We start from the raw sequence: 19,648 nt of genomic DNA on the forward strand, positions 1-19,648 counted from the left end.
ATTTCATATGGATAATCCATTGGTAAGGTTTTTTACAGGACCAATTTATTAATGAGAATTAGGAGCATGTAATAAACATGAGTAGTTTGCCTTGTAAATACGTAACTAAAAGTGTCATAGCCATTTTTACGAGTAGTCAGTTGTGAGACTGTTACAAATGATTCATCACATATTAAAATATTTTTAATTCTTTAAAAACCTTTTCATAAATACCACTTAATATAAAGTGTGACTAGCTTCTTTTTCATGGCATTTCCATGGAGACTATACTTACACATAGGAATACTGTCAACTGGTAGAGACGACTGGTCTGAAGTACCACAGCCAAGACCTATTCAAAACATACATTATGAGCAATAATAAAGAACAGCAGTGACACGAAGAAATGTTTCCATGTTGGTGTGCTGATGATATCATAAATGAGGTCATTCAAATGCTTTGAAAGAAATCTATTCCCTTATCCCTTGTATTTTTTAATGTATCTGAAACAAGTTCCTTGCCCTTCATTTCACTTTTGAAATCAATCCCCTTCGAACATCTTCCAAATGAAAATTTTCTTTTTTTTTGTTCACATTCTGAATTGCTCTGTAGAATTGTGTGAAAACAAATGAACAAACAGAAAAATCCTCTGTACAACTTAATAGAAAAACAAAATGTCTCCATACTTAGAATGGACAATGTTACCCTACAAGTAAGTTTCTGATAGCTGTTTATACTTATGGATTACTTTAAGAAGGTCTGGTATCTCAGTCATAAGCACAGATTTAGATTTTAACGATTTTTTTTTAATGTGGTGGTGGTAGTTTTATATGAAAATTATACTAGTTAGATGTATGTTAGTGTGCACATGTAACCAGAGAGTGAAAGGCAAATTTGTCATGTGTCTCTGGACATGTGCTCTTTACTGCAAATGCTTGAGACCTCACGACTGGTATTTTTGCTTACATTCTTTTTCTTTTTCCACTCCAAAACACCTCCCACTCACAAAGCCAATTGCTTTGCTTCAGGCAGCCTTTGGGTTGGCAAAACAAGAATAAGAATGTTTAATAAAGTGTGATAGGAGAGTTGAAAGTAAAGAAAGCCAGTGAAATGGATTCTTTATAGCAAGTGAGATCATGATTAAATGTGTAAAAACGAACTTTGCATATGGAGAACAAATCTGGTACAGTGGTGTTGAGCCTATGGGAGTTTTGTGTTTACACATAGTTTATGTAATTTATTAAATTTCATTTTCCCTGTACATGGTTTGTAACACTTCACTTGAGCTGCACATTGGAGCATTGATCAGTATTTTATAAATGGAAATGGTAATATGAAAGTCAAGAAGAAAAATAGTGAGGAAGGACTACATGTAAAGAACTAATTTTTACAAGGGACGAAAAAAGTGTCATCAAGTTTTATGTAGTATCTGAAAACATAAAAACATATATATATTTGCCCTTCATCCATGTGTAGATATATTTATCCTTCCACAAGTTTCTGAGAAAATGCAGCACTGCAAAATACACTCCTGCAACAGAACAAACCTACTTTGCAAAATGGGGTCTTTTGTGGCAGTGTTGCAAGTTTGTTGCAAAATCCTTGTGGTGCTGCTGCACCTAGCTGAAAAAAACCTGCATGTTCCCACTATCAGACCTTTTTTCTTTTTTTCCCCCAGTTTGTTCCCTATACAGTTCACAATAGTTGCCTGTACATTTTTCCCACAGTGTGTTGTATTTGTCTAGCAAACATCAGAATGAAACATTTTTGAAAATGTAATGAGGTCATCTATTGTTAAGCTGTATTAAGTGTTTTAACTAATATGCTCTTTTAAATGTTTTATTTGCTTCAGCCCCTATACTAATTTTAAAACTAATCTTTTGGGTTTTCATGTACACCTTAAAAAAAAAAAAAAAGCTCAGAGGATTTCATTATTACATCAGAATACGAATTCTTTCTGAATATAAACCATTACAATGTTCATTATTACCCTACAGAAGTATGTGAAAATATAGCGGAACTCAAAGCCATTCATTTTGCATGAGAACAGGGACATTCAGTGTCTATAGATATGTATGTGCAAAGTTAGAATATTGTTTTTTCACTTATGTGCAAATTTACATTGCCAAAATATTCATTGATTCCTCATAATATCGTTCGATCATTTCCATTAAAAATATTTATACAAAACTAACAATAAAAATAAAAAACAAGAGGCAAACAGCTCAGTTAATATATTATTGCTGTATTTTAAAATTTTGTTAAATATATAAAAACACAAAAAATTTCTTCATACACTCCAATATCAATCTAAATTGTGCTACAGAATTTTAAAATTATTTCAGTAAGTGCAGCATCAAACTACGTAAAATACTGAATTCATAATTATGCTTGTGATGAAAATATTTATGAATGTTTCTTTTGCATCAGATATCAGTGCTATTACAAGCTTGAGCTTTAGGTGCTTACATTTAGGGTTTACACTTTCACCTCAGATGAGTACAGTGGCTGACTGGACAGTATGACTTGTGTACTGTATAGTGTAGAGAGATAGTTATAGTATATGTTAAGCACATTCATGTTAGGAGCCACAAGCTCTTTTTTTCCCTGAAGAGCCCGCGCGTGGTTTGTGAAATGATCTCCTGGCTTTGTCAGTCTATCACGAAATGGGTGTTTTTAGGTTTTCAGAGAATGAGTATCCGGGAACAGACTGGTCAATGAAAGCTCTTTAGTCTGATGTAGCAATTGATTTAATATTTATGTGTTACTGTGCAATTATTTCAGTGTACTACAGACACTTTTGACACAGGACTGTCAGTGCTATTGAACTACTACAAATTATGAAGCATTGGTAATCCCATTCTTTTTCATTTATTGGCTGATATAGACTACATACGGAAGGCTACAATTTGAAGAGAAACAGCAAAGAATACACTAGGCAGTTCATACAAAGTGTTTGTTGCGAATTCTGAAAAAGTTGTGACAAAGGTCTACAAGATTTGGCTATGTATTTTAAAAATTAAATGGAAGCTTCTTTTTTAGCCAATTTGTAAAGACAGAAAATCTAAAAGCTTATGCATATTTATTTGTAATCCTTCATTAAAATTATATTTATTCACCCAATCTTACATCTCACTTTGGCTAGGAAAATGAAATTAAACACCATTAACACAGGTAGCTAATGCTGACTCTTCAACAGACACTTCAGAACAATCCCACACCTCTTTGCCTTTGACAATTAGGAATCAATCAATTTATTCCCTCCTCAGCCTTTGGTGAGTTTGTGGGCACAGTTTGCAATAGAGTTTTCCAGATTGCCTCCTTTTGTTCTAATTAATCACAGCTTCTGCTTAGGCACTGAACCAAGTGCAATGCTCTCTTGAAAATGCATTCTTGGAAAATTCTGAGTACAGAGACTAGTCCCAAGCCACACAAGACACAATCCACACATTGTCTGATTACAGTGGGAAAATATGTGGTTAAAAACTGTGGTTTGATTAACATTCTTTAGATTTATGACATATATAGATTATATTATTTAACAAGTTGATTTAAAAATTTTTGCTGACTTCTGACAAACATTTGTGTTGAGTTATGCTATGCATCCTTAACCAAAAGTCCAAGGGCTAAATTTAAAAAGACTGGACTAATTTTTCCTCTTTGTGAGGAAAATTACATTTTGTCTCTCTTTCTGTAACTATTTTTTTATTTTTTCCCCCTTATAGATTATGAAAATATTATTAGAAAAGACAAGAGAGGAAAAATCGGATAGTTATTTTAATTTACTCATTCTTCAAAATGAGCATCATCTATTCAAGGAGTGACAGAATCAGAACAGTGGCAAAAAATATTATCATCATCTTGACCACCTTTCTGTTGGAACAGGGTTCTTTCCTAAGATCATTTTTTCTAGTACGTTTTCCTATCCAATATAAATATATGTATTTAAGCTCCAAACTGTCAAACCTTGTTAGCATTATACATGTATTTGAGAAGAGATTCTCTGAGGCAGAAAATTATTAATCTTTTTTTGATAAAAATACAAAACTACAAGTGTCCCTTTTCATTTATTTTAATGGTCTTCTCAGATGTTGCCAGAGAAAACATTTTTTAAAAATATTTATTTACTTATATTATTAGTTCAAGTCTTCATTGCTTGATTTTATTATTCTTAATGTTGTGGTTTAAAAAGAAGTTACTTGTGATACAGTCTAAATCTACATCCTGGATTTTAACTTTTTGTTCTCTCTGTGGTTTACATTTCAGCTACACAATAGTTCGCAGAATATAAATGCAGAATTCAAGGGACTGAGCCAAACTTGTTTTTCTGTGCCCTCCCACAGCTGTAATAAGCTTGTGTATTATATTCATTTGCATTCATCTTGTTGATCCAGGCAATAGACTATTGCTTTTGTTTATGAGGCCTGAAAATAACTTGTGATAGGGATCTGATTATTTCTTTGTTTATTGAGAGAGAAGTTCCCTCTAACTTTCTTCAGCCCTTCTAACCATTCCAGTAAACTTGTAAAATTTTTCACTACTTTCTGTTAATCTGTTATCATACTGATTTATGCCTAATTTTCTGGACCCTCAAATTCAGAGTGGAACTGACATTACAGTTCACTGTGTCATCTGTGCTGGTGTGATGACAAGTGCATTCTTCTGAATCTGTTACTTACAACATTGTATTCATCATCAGAGATCCATGCTGCTCATCACCACTGGTCATTCCATGCCTATTCCATATTTCTGTTCTATATGTTCCCTATATTTAGCACCATATTGCCTTTCTTCATCATAGACCCAACTATATTTTTCTGTGTTTTACAGCATGTTGCACACCTTAACATTTGAAAAGCTGAGTGCCTCCCATTTGCAGCTCCATAGCTCTGCTCCAGTCTTCTTTTTCTCTTTTGACACTGCAGTCTGCCTCTCACTTGCAGTGATGCAGCCAGAGCCTGCTGCGGCAGGACTTTGAACTTCATGGTCCAGTGCTCCCCATCCCTTACAGCCTTGCACCAGCAATTCCAGTACCTTGCCATGCAGAATTTTCCTTGGAAAGCACTTGCCACTAATATGTGAATCACCCCATCTCGCCCTTCCCTCTTTTTACATCTTGCTTTGCAGCTTTTAACTTGTAAGTTTATGCTAGGGAAAGAAACCGGACTTAGGAGATAATTTTAGTTACTTAAATAGCCAATAACATGTGTACATGAAGCTTGACAGCTAACTAGTGTTTGCGGTGTCTGGACCTGATCAAAGCACGTTCCATGGAGCACTCTGTAATGGGAAAGAGCAACCAACAGTGAGATTGAGTGCGCCCTGCTGAAGAGATGCAGCTACTCTGGAAAAATATTTGGATGGATCACCTTGTGCACTGGAGAGGATGCCCTGAAGAACATGTGCAGCTAGGAAGTTTCATGTTGCTTCTCTTCCCATCCAGCCACTACTGCATTTTCTTTCCCTTTTCGTTCTTCCTCTGTCTCCTTCTCTTCCTCCCCCACCCTTTCTGATTTTTAAAATTCTTCCTCAGAAATAACTTTTACTATTAGAATTGATGTATGTTATGAACTGAGGACACTGAAAACAAATCTTTGTACATGTAAGCATCTCTCAACATTTTTGTGCAGCTCTCATTTATCTCACTGAATTTAACAAGACTGAATATGAAAAGTGTACACATTATATTTACTGGGATTTTCTTGTTTGCTTCTAACAAAAGAAATATGTGGATACATCTATATAAATATTTTCCACATATTTTTGAGTTTTCAAAAGTCCATTGTATTTTAGCAATCATAAATTGATGACTTTCTTCCTTGCAAAATCTTAAATTAAGGCCAGCTTGTCAGGTGGCTCATCTCCTGCAGTATTGATTCAGCTCTCATGGATACTTTGAATTGTCTGAAATTGTGGAGACTATGCCACAGATTGTGACCCAGAATGAAGTGTTTTTTAATCTGTGATTTTTATTTGTTGCTCACTGTAGATTTATGCCTACATATTTGAGAATATTGGATCAGTTCAGCTGGAGACCTTACTCCTCTCCTTGCTGAGCATTGTGGTGCTTGTTCTTGTTAAAGAACTGAATGAGAAATTTCAGAGAAACATTAAAGTTGTGCTTCCTGTTGATCTACTTTTGGTAAGTACAAAATCAGACTTTTTGCTTTACAAAGATTTCAGTGGTACAACTGATCTATTGCAGTTTACTGTGTTGTCTATAGTTACCCACAGCCACACCTGCCACTTATTATATGAACAGCTATTTTTCATGGCTGTATGTTAAATGTAAGAACAGGAAAGAGTTTGGCTAAACAATTAAGAAAGAAGTGACATATGCTCCCAATTTGTATAATATTTTTCATGTGTTTACAAGTTTTTACACAATAACAAGCAAATGAACTCTAGAATGTTAAAGGGTAAGAAGTTTGAAATGGAAAATGAAAAGTAGCTCGCACATTGAAACTCCAGGCAAGGCTTGTGCTAGGTAGTTGTGGCTCAGATGTTGCTTGTTATTTATGTGCAACATAGTTAAATATCTATGCTATTGCTTTCTGTAATTTTCCTTACAGTTTTCCTTTCACATGGCATGGACTAAATTGAAATTAGCTATTGCATTATAAATCCTTACTTTAAGGATTAAGCAAATAAGCAGGTCTTAGTTTATTTTGCCTCTCTTTCACATTTGCAAAAATTTGTGGAATATACTTCCCTGTCTTACTGGATTGATGAAAGAACAAATTGTATGAACACTGTCATGTGTTTATGTATGGCAATAATAAGGACCATGTGAGAAGCTAAAAGCAATAGAAATATAACATTTTATTCTGTATTGAATCAATAGATAATTGCTACATCCGTTGCCTGCTACTATGCTGACATGGAATACGTCTATGGGCTAGAAGTTGTGGGACATATTCCTGATGGGTAATGTGTTTTTTATTAGCTTGTGGCTTTTAAATATGTTTACTTCTGAGAACAGTCTCTGAAGAGGTCAAAGTAGTTTTCTGAAATAAGAAATGGCAAAAATCTATTATGTTCATTTCCAACCTCCTCAAATACTCTCTCACAATTCAACCCCATGTTAACAAGGTATATCTGTACGCAGATTTTCTTGTACATTTTCATAGCTTTTTTGTTACTTTATGGAATAAAGAGCAGGTACTAAGTACCTGATCATGGCTGATGGATGTATGGCAGGAAGGCAGAGCATTCTCTGCAAGATTATTGCAACCTGCTTTTTGAGGGTTGCCGTGGGTTATTGTAGCAGAAAGGACTTGCAATGAGATAAGGCTTGTAGATCACTACACTTCATTCTTCTCCACTTGCTTACATAGTAATTTTAGAAAGTGTGATTTCTGAGGAAAAGTGAAGGATTTAGATATGCTTAATCTAGAAAAGAACACTCTGACTGCAGATAGAGATACCTTTTTCTCCCTGACCTTGGAGATAAGGAAAAAATATGTTCATTATAATTGGATGGAAAGAGAAATTAGATTAGATATTGGAAGGTATGTTGAAACTCTAAGGGTTGTTAAGGAATAGCACAGCTGTTGTATAATCTCCCTTTTAGAAATGGTAGGGTATTCCTAAATTTCACAAAGTGAAATTTCACAATGTAGTCCAATACAGCATGAGTGCATGTGTGGCACCTTGCACTGGTACTAAAAAAATAAGGAAAGTTGCTGAGAAAGAAAGATGTTTTTAAGTAGGTAGGGCATGCTATTACATGCTAGGTATATGAGGTTAAAACAGGGTTAAGTATCCCCTTTTGATATATGTTACAAACAGCTAAATTGTATTAGTTCAGCTTTAGTCAGGAGCTTATTTTCTTTCTAACCTCATATGAGAAGACTCTGTAGTGTTGAAAAACACAAGCAGAAGCCTGGAACATTCCTATATACTTTTAGGCAATTACCTGAAATATCTAACTGCCTTGTCAGTGGAGAGCATTAGAAACCTTCGGAGCATAGTTTGGCTCTTAGGTGGTGTGATTTGCGCTCTGGAGAGACCGAAGTATTTTTGTGGAGTACAGAGACAATCTGGGGTTTTTCATTGCAGTCCCCATTAGAAGGTCTCCATTGGATGGAATAATTGTCCGTACTGTCCATAACCTACAGGAATACTAAATTGTTTGAAAGGTTTAAATGATGGGAAAACTTTATGGGAAAGCCAACTACAAAAAGGGAAAAAATACAGTAGAGTTTCTTTTATTGTGTGTAACAAAATCGGGGAATGGTTGCTGATTTTATCTTTCAGTGGGAGAGCTAATTTATAAGGATCCCTTCATAATTTCTCAAATCGAAGTTTGCGAATGAAAGACTCCATCTGAAACTGTTTTATATTCCCATAAAAATTCTTCCCTGCACTTCTCCGCAGACTGAGATCTTATTAATCTAAAATATTGAAAAAATGTCACTTCACAAGTATTTAAAAAATTAGCAGTGCTTGGAAAGATTGTTTCTCTTTTATTTTCATAAATTGCAGGTATATCAAGGCTACATACCAGGCTTTGCAAAAAGGACTGTCTTTATTTTTTGTAGGTTACCATCACCAAAAGCACCACCCATGAATGTCCTGCCTGAAGTAGTCACTGAAGCTTTTGGAGTAGCACTGGTGGGTTATGTAGCATCACTAGCTCTAGCCCAAGGCTCTGCTAAAAAGTTTAAATACACTGTGGATGACAATCAGGTAAAACTCTTTCTCCTTAGTCTCAGTAATCCTTGAAATTGCTTCACCATTCTGGAAAGATATTATAGATGAATATCCAGTAGGAAAGGGTAAGTTCCATATGGCATCCTGAGACCTTCCAGTGATTACAGTAAAACCCAAACCTAGTTCGAATCAACTCTGCAGAATGCCCTGCTTGGTTGAGCTGCTCCTTTTGGGGAAGCATGTCCTTCAGGATAATCTTATAATACTGCATTCGATGCACTGGGTGTTAATGCGTTTTCCAGTGCTCTAAGATGAGACAGTTTCTCCTCTGGCAGCTGAGCTCTTAAAGACCAGTTAAGATGTTAAATCAACCATTGACTAAAGAAACAAAGCAGTTCTAAAAATAAGCGAGATACTTATGGCATCAGGACATATCTGATTTTATAAAATGAAGTTATGCGAAGTAGAAATCTCATTTGAAATAAAGGTTTATTTGTATAAAAGAAGCAGGGTGAGTTCAGAAAGTGCTGCCAAATTGGCAGCCATAGGAGAGTGCAGAATTCCACATTACAGTAGACACACTGAAGCAAAAGTGGGATGTTACTTTCTGCACTATCCCACCACTGGTCATGGTGGGTGGGTAACACCAAGCCAACTGGAAATCCATTGAGACAATAATTCAAGCACTGTGGTAAGAAATTCTCAATTTTAGATAACTGGCAACAGTGCTGTGTGATGAAAATGCTGCCCCCACCTTTGTCTTGAGTGATTTGGGATAGATGATGTAAGGTTGAAAGAAGAACAGTTGGTTTTGCAGCTGGAGGTCTCTGAACACCATAGCTAGACAGGTCAGTCTTGTTGCATCTGTTTACAACTCTTACGTCACTGGAACATAGGGTGATAATGTTCTTGTCTACTCAGGTCTCTCAGATGCTTTTCAGAATGAATATATTTGGTCATGAATTTCTGTTGATGCTTCAGAGCCATGTTTTCTATGGAGCAGAGGGAAAATGTTTTGAGCTTAATACAGGCCAGGCTTCAGGGCAAAATGCTGCATTGTCTAAAGGGCACTAAATGGAGCACTGCAACCTGCATGTCTTTCTGCACCTTTGGAAAACTTATAGCTTGCGCAGCTTAATTACCAAGGTGTTGGAAGCTACGTGTATGCCTGCATCAAATAATGGAGCAAAAGAGCAAAACCTCCATGAGAACAGAGATTACAAATGGCAGTGGGGTGGTGCAGCTATGTTGCATTCAGGGGCCAGGCACAGGAATCTGCCTGGTGGCATGTGGATGTGCAGGGATGTCTGGGGAGCTTTAAGTTGGTGCTGTCCTGTACTGTGAAGGCAATGTTATGATGAGGTGTTGCCCTGGCTGGATACAATACCATTTGTGTCCGAAGCACTTCTAGCAGTATTGACGTCTTTTCTTGCATGTTGACCCCAGGAGATGAATGAGCTCCTTATATTCTGGGCAGCCAGGTTAGGGCGCTTGCTTAGAAAACGCTGTTCAGCTCAGGCTGCAGATACAAGGTAGCTTCCCCACTTTTTCTTCTTTTTGTTCAGACATGTCTGCATTTTGACTCTGAATAAACACCAAATATATTTGTAGAGAAAGACAGCATATCCATAGTATTGCCACCATACTTCACTTTCACTAAAGCATGCTCTAAAAGAAAAAAAATCACTGGCTGTCTTTTTCCAATAGAGTCATAAGCCAGAAACAACCTGGACACTGTCCAGATCCCACTACTTGAGACTCTGGCCTGTTAAAAAGCAGATGTGGATCAAGATGTAAATATTTTGGCTGAATTTCATCTTCAAAACTCAGCAATACCATTTATTCTGTGAACAAAATGTGCCTCTTCCTTTTGATGAATCTGGTTCAGTATCTCTATCATTCAAATTGGTTCTGAGATGTTAGAAGATATATTATGTTGGGACATCTTTTGTCATGTATATATGTGATTTTTTTCCCCGAAAAATATGGCCATCCATTGTCATTGTTAATATTTACATTGGGGACTCCTTTGTTGGCAAGAAGGGTTGAAATGGCAGAACAATAGGAAAAAACCCATATCTTATTTAACAACTTTGCAGGAATTTTTGGCTCATGGCCTCAGCAACGTGATTCCTTCATTTTTCTTTTGCATACCAAGTGCTGCAGCAATGGGACGGACGGCACTTTTATACAGTACTGGTGCCAAAACACAGGTAATGGGTTAGAGTGAAATACATAGGGGAATTAAGGCTAAGATACTGCTCACTGGAACTTCTACTGACTTATCCATTGTATTTTCCTATTCTCCCTTTCCTCTGTCCTGGGAAATGATTCTGGCCTGTCATTTTTAACAATCTGCATGGAATTGCATCTGACAAGCAACTGTCTTACAAGAAAAGCTAATGGTTCCATTTATTCATTTTTACCTGTTTAATTCAATATAAACTCTAAAGTCTGTGGCAGTTAGGAGGTTAGGAATTGTGTTTTCAGACCGCAGGAAACTACACACAAGCCCCTTCAGTTGTCAGCACTGTAACAAAAGTGCCCTCTAATGGTGTTTAATAGATTTAATGGTACAGGCTAAATGGAAGTTTTAGCAAAATTCAGATTTAATTTAGTGCTTCTACCTGATTTTCAAAATAAAGTGAAAGTAAACTTAAGAGCTGTTTTTCAGGAAAACAAACAAGCAAATAAATAAAAAAAGCAAAACAAAAAACAAATAATCTCCCAACTTCTGCCTTGTACCATGGTGTACTTGTCGTGTCCCTCGGTATACCTTGAGCCCATAGAGATGATGCCCTGTTTTTGGGCTATTTCCTACTTTTGGAAATCAAACCCACAAATTCTCCTTGCAGTAGGTCAGAAAAGAGGGAACTGCAATTGATGAAGATGATAATTGGGACCCCGTGAGTCTGTTACCTGTCAAAACCATGCCCATGAACAAGAGATGTACTAAACTGCTCTTGTGTGACCCCTGCGTATGGTGGCACCTCGTGGGCCATGGAAGCAGGGACATCAGTGGGGCAGCCCCCTAAGCACTGCATCTCCCTCCTTCCTCTGAAACTCAAGTGTCCATTGGTGGCATCCTGCCATATAAATGTTATGTCCTTTGGAGTTTGTTGTTTGTTTGTTTGTCTTTTTATGACTGTTGCTCTTGCCTATGTAAAGGTCATTAATTACGAGGAAAAGCGTAATGAGGTACAACTGACACGCCTAAGCACAGCTAAGAGGTGCTATTTCTTCTTGACCATGTCCTGCAATTATTTCTCATGAAGACACCACAATACTAAGAAATGATACAGGGCTTTATTTCAAAACTTTACATATTAATTACTTGCTAATTAGCCTACACAGTACTCTGAACTTGATTAATCATACTGAATAATTTATCCAATAATAATCTTTAAAAAACATTTATATGCAAAAAGCTTAGCTACCAGTTTGCTATTAGCTATTTTGTGTCTTTGACTTGGATTCAATGTCATACCAGGTGTCCTCATCCTCACAGACATCCTCTTCTGTTACCTGTTCACATATTGTCTGTACAATTTGCAGTTGTATTGCATCATGGCTTTTCCAAGGAAGATTTAAGGTAACCTCAAGACCTGTACTTGAAGACCTATAACCTGAAGGCATGTAGGATATCTGAGCACTTTGGCCCTGGTACATGTAGGTAAAGGCCCCAGTAGAAGGTTATTAAATACATGAAATAGAAAAAGAAACCACCATAGTTTGATTTCAAGGTAGGAAGTACATGTTAAAAATAATAAGGCTCTGCTTGGTTTTATCTGTTGGTTTTACAGTATAGCAGAGCCTTAATCCAAAAGTTAGAGTGTGGCCAAGTGTTATCACTATGAGAGTATTTTAATAAACATAAAACTCTCTCTCCTACTGTTTTTTTGGAAAGTAACTCATCCACTCCATCATCTACTTTTGGGGCTGTCTGGCTAGAATGAAGAGATGAAAAGAACACCACTAATAAACGTTGGTAAGATCATAGGCAAAAGGAAGAGCAAGGGGTTGCTTTGACTACATAAAGAGAAGTCAGTTGACTCTGGCACATGTCATGAAAGAAATGCAAGGAGCCTTTCAGGGGCTCGGAGCAGCCCCTTTTTCTCCAACAGCTATACCTGGGATTCAGTGATGTCATTTATTCTTCAGTGTTATCTTGTCCTGGGAGAAAACAGAAGTGAGGGACTGTATTGTGAGCTAGAAGTGTCCTTGCGTCCTTCAAGTATAATCAACACCTTTTTACTTTTTTTTTTTTTTTTCCTTTTTGGGAAGGCAGAAAGAGGGAAAAGTTCCCTGTGGCTTTACCAGCAATTTAGTGTCTTTTTTCCTGTAAACACTCTGTCTATCATTCTTGATGGTATTTTTAAGTACATCATGGCTTTAATTTTCTAGTGTTTTAACAACTTGTCTGGTTTTGTTTTTAACAACTTGTCTCTTAAAATGATACCTAATTATTTTAGTAAAGAAACATATTATCAATATAAAAATAAAGTGAGCATCTGTCTACTTATCGTCAAAAACCTTCTGTGAATCTGGACTGTATCTTAATGAGAGCAGAAGTACTCTGCTTTCTGAGCAGCCAGAGTGGAGTGAGAGACCGCAATTTTATTGTAGTTTTCCATCAGATTGATAGCATAGAATACTAATATTTAGACCATATGTTTGTCTGGACTCATGTCACCTGCATTAATTATAATTTTTAATATACTAAAAAAATGTTCCTACATTTTCTAAAATAAAGCTCACTGATATTAACATGAAATCACTGGTGGTTTCTGACAACATAGTAATTTCCTTTTAGTGTTGATTCCAATAAAAGAAGTTAGAAATCTTCTCTTGCACGAAAATGATGACACAGTTCTCTGTATATAATTTTGGTCAGTGCTATGGCAGATCTATTATTTAGTGCAACATAGGGTGCATGACTATAAATATGTTACAGAATGACAGTGGGTGCTGTGAAACTTCTGGGATGAGGTATTGCACACACGCTCCTTTGAATAGCCGAGTGCGTAAGCAATGCTGTGGTCTGTGTCTGTGTGTGTCAGCAGGGTCAAGCATGGGTGTTGAAATTTCTTACTGTGGTTTCACTGCAATTGGCTGAAGGTAATCACCAGAGAATAAAACTGAAATTATATGCATCTGCAATCCATAGATACATTAATAGCTAGCAACTTCATCTTCTTGATTTTGTCTGCAATATTTAGTGAATAGACCTTTTCATAGGTTTTAATATTATTTTATTGTTAGACTGAATGATCTGCTTTTTTATTGTTTTAGGTGGCTTGCCTTATTTCTTGTGTATTAATTCTTTTGGTGATCTATGCAATTGGACCTATGCTTTACTGGCTGCCTATGGTACGGTACTTTTTTTTTTTTAAAGATTATGTCAAACATTTTGTAATTACTTAATTTCTTTCAGTGAAAAACTGTACTACCTCTAAATGAGTTCTGTTTAATTTCAATGGGAGAAAGAATAGTAAGGGCATAGCTAGTCTCAAAATCATAAAATACAGAGGTGACAATATAATATATGTAGATTTTACACATATGTAGTTGCATATATAGGCTATCACATAAGTATATTGGAAAGCATTTCTCTTCTACTTAATTTTGGCATGTAGTTTATGAAAAATATACATCCAGATTGCTGTGGGTTTGTAAACTGACAAAATGCAGTAGAAATTAGCAATTTTTCTCCAGTTATGTATATGATGTATGACTTTGCTTTTCAAATAAATTTGACACAAATTATTGTAGATAGTGATCTAAACTTAATTGCAGAAAGATCATGAGATGTTCTTTTATCTCTGTCATGGGATATATCTTCTACACTAAGACTCTGTAAAGCAACATGGTGTGTTTTCACATAAGATATATCTGCTTTTAGTATTACAAATTAATATTTAATGTTAATTAGAGGCATGCCAAAGTTATCCATAATTCTCCCATATTTGTATATGAAATTTTTGCTCAACTGTATTTTACATTTACTTTGTGCTGTTGTTTACAATATCAAATGAAGATTTTCACTTTTCAAACACAGATCCTTTTATAGCTTATTTTAACCATGCAAAGTAATGGCACTTAAAGAGTGATGAACAATATATCAATTTTTTCATTATAGTGCTTTCTTCCTTTCATTTTTTATATGGATTATATGTAAATTTTGACTGGTTTCCTACAGGCTTTTTTGCCTACATGAAAAAAAAAATCATATGTTTCTTGATAATTTATTTCTTTTCTATGATGTTTTTTTCAGCCCTTCCCACCTGTGCACTGCAAGTCCTTCACTTTGTACTCTATCCTTTTTGGCTTCAAATGATTTCTTCAACCATTTCCTCCCGCTTTCTGATTTAGAGAACAATAAATCATTTTGTTTGCCTCAAAGTTAATGGATTTTTTGCTCTAGAGACCTTGTCTAGGTGATGAAGAAGGGGAATTGAAATTCTTCACTGTGTAGAAGTTGAGTACTGATTTGCTTCTGAGTTCTCCAGACTCATTGGTCTGGTGACACATAGAGAGTCTAGGGACGTCCTGAAGTTTCTGACATTTTTCTCACAGTCAGGTGGCCTATAGATCGCCTGCAAGAAAGAAAAAATTGGTTTGATACTGTTACGTTTGTGTCACAAAGACATCTGTGCTTATCCTGTTTTTGAAACACTAACTTCATTTTTTTGATAATTTAGTCACGATATTGACTGCTAAATTGAAGAAAGAACATTTGTTTTCATTACCAATTCTGCAAATGTCTTTCGTTTCTTATTTCATTGCAGTGTGTGCTAGCAAGCATTATTGTTGTGGGCTTGAAGGGGATGTTAATGCAGTTCCGTGACTTAAAAAAATATTGGAATGTGGATAAAATAGACTGGGTAAGTGAAACTTAATCTAAGGAGGTTTTCTTGAGAACCTTTAACAAATACGTAACCAAACTTAATAGTTCTGTTGCTCTAGAACAGACAAGTGCAAGCTATTATAATTAGGGAGTTTGTGTACTGTTAGTGTATTTTCTATCTCAGAATCACAGCATCTGTAATGTTAATAGTATTTAAAAAATCAGAATTTTAGTAAATGATAAAGAATCAAACCTAATTTAGTGCTAAAGATGAGTATACAGACTCTGAGCAGAAGCGTGTCTAATTTTCTATGCCCTCTCAAGCTGGTTAGCTTGCTTTGTTATTGTAGTATTATCAAAGAGATACCAGTATCTTTGTCGTCTGGGGGTATGGAATGACTGTACAGGACAAACAGAACTGGAAACACTAGAGATGCAGAAAGATATATGTCCTAGGGTTCTGTAGGTAAATTGCCTTAGCTCTTTCAGATTTTGCGAATAGGATATCTATTGTTTGATCATAATGAAAGACTCTGCAGTATGAGAGGGGGAACACATCAGAAAAAGCAGATAGATGGAAAGAGACATAGTATGAAAATCCAGTTTAATGCAAAGTCTGAATGCTCTGACTTACATTTGCACAGAATTCCTGGCAAATATTAATGATGAGTCCCTGTTTAGGAAGACTCCTATTTTTCTCTTCCATGGAAGTTTTTGAATGTATTGGGCAATCAGTAGAACCAAAACCACTAACCACTTACATAAATACATATTGACATCCCATAAAGCTTTTGGAACTTCTGTTTATGCAGTTTCAGTTAACAAATATTCAGAAAGGTATTTTGGTCATATCGTCCTCCTCTGTGGTGGAAGATATAGGTTACTGGAGGTAACATTTGACTTAATATTCTACAGCAGTAATGGTAAGTCTAGACTGAATAAAACATATTTTATAGAATACTAGATTTCAGTATGGAAAGCTGAGTAAATAACATCAAGTTTGGCTGAGATTTTCCACATTTTGTCACAAAAGTCTAGGATTTTAATAATTCAAAAAGAAAAGCTCTATCTTTCATGACATCTTATGTTCCTCAAGCAGCAAAATTCTGAAAATATTTTCTACCACCTGTAGTGTATTTGGTTTTCAGCATAACCTAGATTTCCAGAGTCCCAAGGGGTGGATGATGTGAACCAAGAATTATTTTGGAGACAGCCAACTTAAGAAAATTAGTAGTTATGGGAGAGAGACATGGCTTCTCTCTCAGTGCATTGAGGTAGAAAGTAGTTAAGTGTTCCAGTAAGATATTCTGAAAGATCCTTAAAGTTGATGAATCTTGATGGATAGACTAGCCTGACTGATATTTGCTTTAGTGTTTTTGGCAGAAAGGATGGGTGAGTAGTTGGTTGTTACACCTCTGACATCTGTAATTATTTCTAAGGAGGGTTATAGAGAAGAAGAAAGGTTGTAGAGAGGGAGAGTTTGCTGGGTTTATCTGTTTAACTGGACATACTTGAACGATGATTTATCTTCAAATAGTTGTACCATCAGTCCTTAGCTTGACAGGGTAAATCATCTTGCTTTAAATGCCACCATCTGAAGTAAGGTTATAAATGTTCATCTCACATTGCTGCCTGGTCTGAGGAGCCCCACCAAGCCCAGTGGTTTGAATAAACAGGATAGTGTTGATTTTGACCTGAAAAGATTCACCCCAGCAACTGATGACACATTAGGAATGAATCAGTCCCATTACCCAGGTTATCCAAAGTGTGTTGAAGAGAGAAACTCTCAAAAAAAACCATTTGGAAATAATTAGCAGCTGTCCTTTCTGGAACTGATTCTTTGAAGGGCGTGCGTCAGGTAACATAGAAGTCAGGTTTGTTATGCTCACAGGTGTGGCAAATATTTTGTGCATAGAAACAGGATATTATAGCTTTTGTTACATTGTTCCTTTGCATTTCTTTAAGATTCTCATTGAACACAAATAAGACCGGTAATATTTATCGGTTGATTTGTTCTTTATAAAACATAATTCTGCTAAATGTAAAAGGTACAGCTTGAAAGGTACAGCTCAGGAGTTTGACTCCTCATGGGTCCTTTCCAATTGAAGATATTCTGTGAGTCCATGAAATCTCTCCAGCCATGGATTGCTTTTTCTTGAAGATTTAATGTTTAGGAACAGCTGAGTCCAAAGGAACAGCTAGGCTGACAGACATAAGTAGCTAATACTCAATATTATTAGCCGAATATTATTATGTATATTTGTTTCAATTTTCTTTCAACTTGTTCTTTATCAGCCCTCAGGAACGTCTTGTTTTTACATCCCACCTCTCAAATTTCTTTGCAGCTAGAACCTCGCTGCCCTTACTCGAAAGACCCCTTTCCTGCCATTCACAATACTCGTACGAAATTCAAAGATCTCTTGCTTCAATTAAGGTCTTCCGTCAGTCCCTGCACCTTCTTGGATGATTTCAGTAATTTCAGATCAATAATTGCTCTTTTCCACTATATATGTTAAATACATAACTATATACATAACAGTATTTGTCCTCTCTTTACTATCTTCATCTTTTGGCTGTTTCTAGGGTGTTGATTCCTGTGTTATCTGTGTTTTGTACATTAACTTGAGAATGACTTGTCTTGAATTTTTGCCTGTTTTGGGGAACTACACGGAAGATGATCTGGAATTCTTCTGTGAGTGTATATCACTTTTCAGGTCCTCAGATCACAAGTTGATTTCCATATCCTTCCTGCAAGCCTAATTTGTTATGCCAGCCTACTTCTTGACTAACTTCTCTTTTCATTCTGCTTGACAGTGCATTTTCCTAGTGTCAACAAAAAGACCTATGAAGTTCTTGTTGACTCTTGTTTTTAAGGCTGAGCATCCCAGATGAGCTGCAGCCATTTAAACTAGGCAAAGACTACTGCCTGGTAATGGACTGCTGAAGAAAAATGTTCTATTTGCTGTTAACAGTTGGACTTGAAAGTGACCAAAAATGGGGAAAAAAATATTTCAGAATGTGAAAAATCACAATAGAGTAAGAATTATTTTCATGTGTTAATTGTATAACAGGGATTTAATGTGTTCAACAGAAAAATACTATGGTATTTAAAGAGAAAAGAATGATAAAAATTGTATAAATTACTTAAACAGGAGATGACTACAGTCAAAGCAGAGCTAAGTTGTGCATCTGACTTGTAAAATAGAAAGAATGGCTACAATTTATAATAAAAAATACATATTCCCTACATGGTGCCGAGATGGGAGAGGTAGTTATGGATGTATGAATTTCATGTAATATAAGGATGTAAAGAATGCTACCAATTCAGCAAGTAGATCCAACAAGGAGGGTCTCACTTTAGACAAGTGTCCTCCAAGATCTTGCTAGTGTGAGTTTCTAAGTCATCGAACCATCACCCTGTCACTCCATTTTGTCAAAATAAGCTGGAGTAGGGGGCCCAGAGAGGGCCTTCCATGGAATTTTGGAGCTCACTGGTGCAATTTCATGTATTTTTAGAACTTCTTAACATACTATCCTCAGGAGGGAGATGAACTTTTAGATTTGTTCAGGTATTCATCAAATAGATTCCCTGATTCATGAAAGAGCACAGAGGGCTTTGCTATATAAAACATTTTGCAAAAAGTAGCAAGCTGTCTCTTCTAATTATTATCTAATTTTACACTAATGGTTCCAGCTTATGACATCCTAGGGAGATTTTCTATCTTTCCCACATTAGTGAATGTGCTACCCTGATTTATATTAGTTTTGCTGTAGTTAGTCCCAATGGGGTGGGAAGGAATTTGCAAATGCTTAATCTGTTGAAAGTGTGATTGCCATATAAACTCTTTTTAAAGAATAATATTTATATCAGTCCATCTGTCTCCATGGAAGTCTGTGCAAACAAATACCTTCTCAAGCATTGTGTGTGGAATGCTTGCGAAAAATTATATTAAAGAACTACCATACCACTTTACTGTTAAACAGCTCCTGTTTTATGGCTGTAGTGGTCTTCACTTCAGTATTTGAATTGTAAAGTTTGATGAAGGGTGCCCTGAGGACATAGGCATGCATCAGTATTGTCTGCAGAAGGATGTGGGTGCATGGGAATGCTGTGCAGCCTCCCTGGAGCCAGAGCTTCCTCCTGGACTCCAGCATCTTCTCTGCCAA

The 19,648-nt window shown here is 36.1% G+C and overlaps 1 protein-coding gene across 1 annotated transcript in view; it reads left to right on the plus strand.

Moving 5' to 3' along the window:
• The window catches only part of SLC26A7 (solute carrier family 26 member 7), a 67,740-nt gene that overhangs the window by 28,537 nt on the left and 19,555 nt on the right, over window positions 1-19,648 (plus strand). Inside the window, exons 5-10 of the mRNA XM_065627951.1 lie at window positions 5,969-6,121; window positions 6,824-6,906; window positions 8,523-8,670; window positions 10,734-10,847; window positions 13,927-14,004; window positions 15,423-15,518. Coding sequence (XP_065484023.1) covers window positions 5,969-6,121; window positions 6,824-6,906; window positions 8,523-8,670; window positions 10,734-10,847; window positions 13,927-14,004; window positions 15,423-15,518 — 672 coding nt within the window. The remainder of the gene's footprint in view (window positions 1-5,968; window positions 6,122-6,823; window positions 6,907-8,522; window positions 8,671-10,733; window positions 10,848-13,926; window positions 14,005-15,422; window positions 15,519-19,648) is intronic.

The sequence above is a fragment of the Caloenas nicobarica genome, chromosome 2, assembly GCF_036013445.1.
Source record: "Caloenas nicobarica isolate bCalNic1 chromosome 2, bCalNic1.hap1, whole genome shotgun sequence".
Lineage (NCBI taxonomy): Eukaryota > Metazoa > Chordata > Aves > Columbiformes > Columbidae > Caloenas > Caloenas nicobarica.